Source organism: Chrysochloris asiatica, unplaced genomic scaffold (genome assembly GCF_000296735.1).
Source record: "Chrysochloris asiatica unplaced genomic scaffold, ChrAsi1.0 scaffold00011, whole genome shotgun sequence".
NCBI lineage: Eukaryota > Metazoa > Chordata > Mammalia > Afrosoricida > Chrysochloridae > Chrysochloris > Chrysochloris asiatica.
Window position 1 is genome coordinate 16777107 of NW_006408529.1, and position 7685 is coordinate 16784791.

At 42.1% G+C, this 7685-nt stretch overlaps 1 protein-coding gene across 1 annotated transcript in view; it reads right to left on the reverse strand.

Moving 5' to 3' along the window:
• The window catches only part of UFSP2 (UFM1-specific peptidase 2), a 39400-nt gene extending 34765 nt beyond the window's left edge, over positions 1–4635 (reverse strand). Inside the window, exons 1-2 of the mRNA XM_006834507.1 lie at positions 4469–4635; positions 3365–3455 (exon numbers count right to left, since the gene is read on the reverse strand). Coding sequence (XP_006834570.1) covers positions 3365–3455; positions 4469–4635 — 258 coding nt within the window. The remainder of the gene's footprint in view (positions 1–3364; positions 3456–4468) is intronic.
• Positions 4636–7685: the final 3050 nt, after the last annotated feature.

Genomic DNA, 7685 nt, shown 5'->3' on the forward strand with positions numbered 1-7685 from the left:
AATTCTGGGCATAACATTAGCAGTTAAGAAAAGCTAAATAGAAGCCATTATAGCTCTGTCTACCTAGGACCACATGCCTGTAGGGATTGCAGACATTAGTACCATCATCAAGGTCTTGAAGGATGCAGAGGTAGTGATTCTCACCACACCTCCATTTAACTTGTCTGTCTGACCTGTGCAAAAAACCAGACGGATGTTGGAGAATGACAGTGGACAAACTCAACCAGGTGGTGACTTCAACTGCAGCTTTGTTCTAGATGTGATTTCATTGTTCGAATTAACACATGTCCTGGCAACTGGTATGCAGCTATTGATCTAATCAATATCTTTTTCTGGAAGGATCATCAGAAGCTGTTTGCCTTTGGCTGACACCTAGAGCTGGCAGTCTGAATGTGAACTTCTAGCCTTCTAAACTGTGAGAGAAGAAATCCTGGTTCTTAAAGCCACCCACCTGTGGTATTTCTGTTATGGCAGCATTAGCTAACTAAGCAACCCCCAACAAGGTAGACTGACACAGTGGCAGCAAACAATGGTCTCAAACGGAACAAGTGTGAGGATGGTACAGGATCAGCCAGTGTTTTGTTCTGTTGCGCACAGGGTCACTATGAGTCAGAATCAACTCAATAGCACCTAATAACCATCACCTGAAGTTGGAAGAGACACAGGTCTCTTAGTATGGACAAACAGCATGGCATGCCATGGACTCCTAACCCCCAGAATTGTGAGACAATGCATTTTTATTGCTTATGGCAACCTACTATCTTGCATTTTCCTACAACAGCCATAGGAAACTAATACAGAGTTTGGTATCAGGAATCCGGTGCTGCTGTAAGAAATATCTAAAAATATGAAAGGGGCTCTGGCTTGGGTAATGGCTGCAAACTGGAAGATTTTGTAGGTACCTGAAAATCAAAGCCTAGAGTTATAGAATTAAAGCTTCAATTTGTAGAATTATGGCTGTAGAATTTATAAAATTATAGATATTAAAGTCGATTCTGGTAAAGGATCAGAAGTGAGAAGATTTGTGGAGACAGCTTCTGTGATCAGGAACAAAATGCTGCTGGAAATGTATATCTTTAATGTGACACTAAGGATAAAAGTGATAAACATGTTACTAGACACTAGAAGAAGGCGATGCTTATTATAAGGTGGCAAAACCATGTTTGAATTCTCTGTTGCAAGTAGAATTTGTATGTGATGAAGTTGAATATTCAGCTAAGGAGATTTCTAGCAGAATGTGCAAGGTGCAGCCTGGTTACTTTGTTGCTTACCCTAAGCAAAGAGAAGGGGAAAAAAATGAATTGTGCAAAAGGAACCACAACGTGAAGATTTGCAAATTCTAAGCTTATCCATATTTGCAAAATGTGAGCCAGTGCACTTTGGAGAGGACACCTAGAGTATGGTTGGACGATCATGTGCTAAAGATATTAGCTGTATGACTTATGGACCAAATCAATCATCTCAGCAGAAACACTGTCAGACTAGACTCACAGGAACACAGATGGCATGAAATGAAATAAGGTGGTTGGACTGCTGGGGTTTTACAGGCAGGAAATGGGATAATGGAGCTGCTTGGCTGTGTACATCTGTTGTCTTTCAAGAAAAGGAAAGGAAAATTCCAAGAGTGTTGGGCTGCTAACCAAAGATCAGAAGTTCAAACTCACCAGCTGCTCTGCTAGAGAAAGATTAGACTGTTCCTGTGAAGATTTACTCTCAGAAACCCTATGGAGCAGGTCTACTCTGCCCTATGGGATCACTATAAGTATTGGGTTTGGTTTTTGGTTTGGGTTCAGAGGTTGGCAGCTTGGGGCTAGGGGGTGGACATCCTTGGTGGGGGCAATGGGTAGAGTTGCCACCCAAGAAAGAGGCAGTGGGGCCAGGAGACTGGGATCTCCCTCAGCCCAGGATCGAGAGGGAAGAGTATCACCCAGGTGAGCCCAGAGGACATGGGATTATTTTCAAGCCTTGAAGTCTACCTGGTGGGTTTTGTTCTTGCTTTGGACCCACGATCCCTTCTTTCATCCCTTTTGGAATGGGATTATTTACCCTGTGTGTTTTGGAAGTAGATAATTTGTATTCTAGGTTTAACAGGTCCATAAATGGAAGAATTTTACCCCAGGATAGACCATACCTGGTCTCTTCCATATCTATTTTTTCAGATGAGATTGTTAGATAGAAAGTTGATGCTAGAATAGGTTAAGACTTTTGGGGATATGATATGGGTCATTTACATTAACTGAGGTCATACTAGAGTAGAGTGGGTACTATCCAATCTGACTGCTGTCATCGTGACTGGAGAAGAGGTACAGAGGGACACACATGGTAGAAAGTCCACGTAAAGTTGGAAGCCAAGGAATGCCCAGACAGGATTGGAAGAGTCATGGAAGGATCTCCCCTCAGAGTGGGCACAAACCAAGATCCTGCCAACACCCAAATTTGGACTTCTAGCCTCCGGAACTATTTGACAAGAAGTTTCTATTATTGAAAGCTACCTACTTTGAGAAAGTAATATAGGAGTCAATGTCCCAAACAGGCTGAAGAACCCTATTTTGAAATAAGTGAAGAAAGACTAACATTTACTGAGCTCATACAATGTAAAAGGTACTATGCTGAGCGACTGATCATATTTTACATGCGAGGTAACTACTATTATTATTATATTTCCATTTTATAAACTCCTTGCCACATTATATTTTAGAGTGACTGTTAAATTATTAGCTGTTGAAAGTCCATATCCTGTGTTTCAGTTTTACATCTGGGAATTTCTTGTATGGAAATAAGAAAGTTCAGGACAAATTTAACTACCAGGCTGCACATTAATCAAATTGTTTAACATAGCAAAAAAAGAGAGAGAGAGAGAGAAAATACATACACACATATGTCAAAACCCCATTGCTGTTAATTGACTCCTATGAAGCCTACAGGATAGAGAAGAACCGCCTACAGGGTTTCCAACATTGCGTAACTCTTTATGGAAACAGACTTCCATATCTTTTTCCTGACAAACAACTGGTGGGTTCAAATTACTGACCTTCTGGTTAGCAATCACCTATGATATATACATTTTGAAGCTATCTAAGTAGCTATCAATAAGGAAACTGTTAAAGAACAATATTGCCATCTGAAACACTATGTGCCCATTGGAATAAAAATATTTAATGACCAGGAAAGATTCTGAAGATAAAAGCTAAAAAGACATGCACAAGCTATGACATTTATTGTTTGATTTGGCACAATTAAGCTGATGACTCAAGTCTGTTTTCTCACATGTAGAACTGGGAAAACAAAAAACTTCACAGGGTTGTTGTAAAAGATTGTAAGTAAGAGTACCTAACACATGCTTGGTAAATGGTACCTTCCTTACTTTATTAAAAAACCACGTTTTTATAATTGCTGTATCTCCCAAGACTTCTGAACTAAGATCTCCTCTGAAGAAATAATATTTAAGCTGACATCTAAAGAGTGAATATTAATGCTGAGAGAAAAATTAGAATGGAGAGGGAAGAGCTTGTTCCAGACATGGGCATAAATCGTTTGAAACCCGCTCTGGAAGACCAAAAAGAGATACAGAATATGCTGAGATCTGATGGTAGTAAGAGCAAGGTTGGCATGACTGGAGACAGCAACCATAGACAGACATCTGACAGCAGAAGCCAGAGAACTTGATTACTGACTGGGTGTTGGGAGTAGAGAGGGGGTATCAAGGCTGATTCCCAGGTTATTGGCCTACGCATCAGGGTGGAATGAGGGGAAGTGAAAATGAGCCACGTTTGTTTTCATGAGTTTGATATGTCTATGAAAGTTACCCAGGTTGTTGTTGTTGTACTCAAAGCCACCCTAAATATAACAGAATGTGATTCTGTGCCATCCTCACAACTGTTATGTTTGACCCAACTGTTGCCGACTGTCAACCTAACTTATTGGGGGTCCTTTCCTTTTTTGCAGATCCTCTTCTTTACTAAGCATGATGTCCTTCTCCAGGGACTGGTCCTTGCTGATAACATGTCCAAAGTACATGACATTAAATCTCGACATCCTGGCTGCTAAGGAGCATCTGGCTGTACAATAGTAAATATGGATCTGGGGCTCTTAAGAAAGATCTGAGTTGGAAACACAAATTCAGAAAAAAAAAGCATGAGGTGTAAGGAAAAGTATACCTGAAGAATACCAACATCAAATGATAGGTTGAAAGGCCTGGATAAACAACTGAACAGGAAGAAAACCAGGGAAATGAGACATGGAAGCCAGGCATTACTGAATATCTGAAGCAAGTTCTTTATATCTGTCTCAAGACATATTCTTCTGCCAAACTTTAAAAAACACACAAACCATACCAAATAATCCCTTGCTCACAAAATGCATTCACTATGAGGTGGTACTAGGGGAGCGTGGCCATAGGCAGCCTTAGTGGTGGGGCGCAGGACTGTCAGGGCAGGTGTCCCTCCTGCTCTAAGCGAGACCAAGAGACCTAGAGGGGCGCCGTGCTCCAGTGGAAGAGAGCTGAACTACGAAACACGTAGCTGCCAGCCATCGTGGGCCCTGGGAGGGCAGGCTCCGTTCAGGGGCTGCGGAACTGTACTCGCTGCAGCTTCCGAAGTTCCAGGGGAAATGCGGAGGTTTGATGGTACTCACCATGTCCGCTGACGTCGGCCACCGGCTCTAAAGATTTGCCCGGAAATAGCTTTGTCGCCGGCCCGCGGGGGCGGGACCTAGGAGTGGGACCAGGGCGGGCCACTTAAAACTCCAGACAAGCTCAGCAGTTACGTCATGGAGTTTACCATTTCCTTGCTCATAGGAATGTCCTTGCTAATACATAGAAGGATAGGAAGCAAGAGAATGATTTTCGATATATATCAGTTGGTTTAGCTATTTTCTGTCCTACCGGTGTTCAAGAGATCTTTTGTGTGTACCTCGAATTAGATTTGAACTCTTCATGTGTCCCTCCCCTGCAGCGTGCTCGGAATGGATTCTTCCGAAACCAGGGTAACGATACTCAACAAAGCCTAGCTGTGCACAGAATTTACCGAGCCAAAAGCCTTTGGAGCGCGCGTCTCTAGAGAGACTCGCTCAAGCTAGAGTGACCCGCAGGCTTCCGCGCTCCTGCAGGCCGAGTTAATCTGGATTGGAGCTGGGACAATCTGATCTCCTTTGTCGGATCGGGTGCCCTGCTGAGAGGTGAATTTAGTCCTTGTGGCCACTAGATGTTGCTTCTTACTTGCGACTCTGAGCCTCTCTTTTCCTAATGGGAAATAATTTTCCTCATCACTTCAGCCATCTGTGTTCTGTACATCCTTGGCCTCTCACAGCATTTTATCAATACCTTTCGAAGAAGGCTAACCAGGTTCCACCTAACATGTTTTGTGAATTTATCTTCTTGTCTCTGTGAGTGGAGACCGACCAGACAACAGCTCTGCCTTTTAAAATCTGCTTTCCAAGTTTCTACCAGCGGACTTTACTCATATAAGAAGTTCGAAAATATCTGTTAAATAAATTAATGGCTGATTTTACAAATATCTGCTACAGAAGAGTTAAGTAATGGAAAGTTCAAGGCAAGAACTTCATTCCTTTCTGTGTGGCTTGCTTAACTATGTGTGTGTCAGAGGCTGGGGATACAGTGGTGAAAAATAACCAAACTCACACCACAGTTCCTTCATAGATCCCTCATAGAGCCAGCTGTTTCATGGGGGAAAACAAATGCTAAGCAAAGGGTACCTACAGGATGAATGTAAAATGATAACCAACTGATGAATGCTTGATAGAAGAACATTCCATTATGGTAAATAAAAAAATCATACTCTATGCCATCAAGTTGCTTCCCACAGCACTATATAAGAGAGTGGGTTCCAGTGCTGCACTTTTCAAGGAAGCAGTTAGCCACATCTTTCACTTGCAGACCATTTGGTGGGTTTGAACCACCCATCTTTCTAATAGCAGCTGAGCTCTTAATCACTATGCTACCAGGGTTCCTCATCATTATGATAAGGTGTTATGAGTATTTTGAACCTTCTAAAGGAGTCCTGGTGTGGTGCTGTGGGTTAATGCGCCAGACTGTAAAGCTGTTTGAACTAAAAGGTCGGTGGTTCAAGCTCACCAGCCGCTCCTCGGGAACCCTATACAGGGTTGCTATGGGTGGGGATCGACTCGACAGCACTTAACAACAACAACAACAACAAAAGAGAACAGTTCATTGGGGGGAAGGAATAGGTGGGCACTGTGAAGTTTCTGACCCAAGTGAAATAGTACAAGCAATGGACCTGTGGCTAGAGAGAGCTGCACCTGAGACTAAAAGAAGACAGGTGTGGTCAGGTTCCCAGGGAGGGGTTGGGCATAATGCTAGATGGAGCTGGCTAACTAACTTTAGAGGCCTCCATGAACACATGAAGTCATTGTTTTTGGGTAGTGGGAATGGCCATTTAAAAATACAACATAAATTGAAATACTTCGTTCCCGAAGAAGGAATCCTGAATGGTACAATGTTTAAGCTACTAACCCATAAATCAGTGATTCCAAACCGCTAGCTCTTCAGTGGAATAAAAGATTTGGCCATCTGCCCCCATAAAGATTATTGTTGTTGTTAAGTGCCGTTGAGTCGATCCCAACCCATAGCGACCCTGTACAGGGTTTCCAAGGAGCAGCTGGTGAGCTTGAACCACCGACCTTGCAATTCAAAAGATTTTGCAATCTGATACATTAGCTCACAGCGCCACACCAGGACTCCCCATAAAGATTATAGCCTAAAAAAATCCTATAGGGCAGTTCTTATCTGTCCTAAAACAATTTAGGAGTCTTGGTATGGCACTGTAGGATAAGCACTGAACTGTTAACTGCAAGGTTGGGGTTCAAACTTGCTAGCTGCTCCTCGGAAACCCTACACAGGGGCACATTGAGTCAGAATCCAGTTGCCAGCACTTAACAACTCTTTCCTATAAAGTAGCTATGAGTTGGAACTTACTTTGCACACAATAACAATATTCCAAAGAATAAGCCTTTCAGCTTGGGGACTCAGTCTTTACTGACAAACTTTTAGCTTTAAAGCTTAACTGGTTGGTTAGAGGAAGATGGGATGGGAGAAATGTTCTTTTTTATTCTTAATTTGTTGTTGTTAGGTGCCATCGAGTTGGTTCTGACTTACAGCAATCTTATGTACAACAGAACGAAGTACAGCCTAGTCCTGTGCCATCTTCACAATCTTTGTTCAGTTTGAGGCCATTGTTGCTGCCAGTATGCCAATCTGTCTCATTGGGGATCTTCCTCTTTTACACTATCCCTCCACGTTACATAATATAATGTCCTTCTCCAGGGACTAGTTTCTCCTGATATATATCAGAAGTATAAGAAACAAAGCCTCACCATCCTGGCTTCTACTTCAGATTAAACTGAATCTTCATTTGCTTCTTTAAAATATTAGCAGAGACTCATACTCAAACCACAGCTACAAATAGGAACCCATGCTCTCTCTAAAGTCAAGACAAAAGGTTTTACAAACCAATGAATTAAAAACATGGAGGCATAAATCAATGTCTGCCTTATTCTCTAATGGATGCAGAGTGTCTACCTAAAAACTTGGACCAATAATGAAGGACATATGTATTCTTGGTTCCTTGGTCTTAGAATTTAGAATAGATCTAATAAAAAAAATACCTAAATAATTACATTTTTAGAAGTTGTTGTTAAGTGCCGTCAAG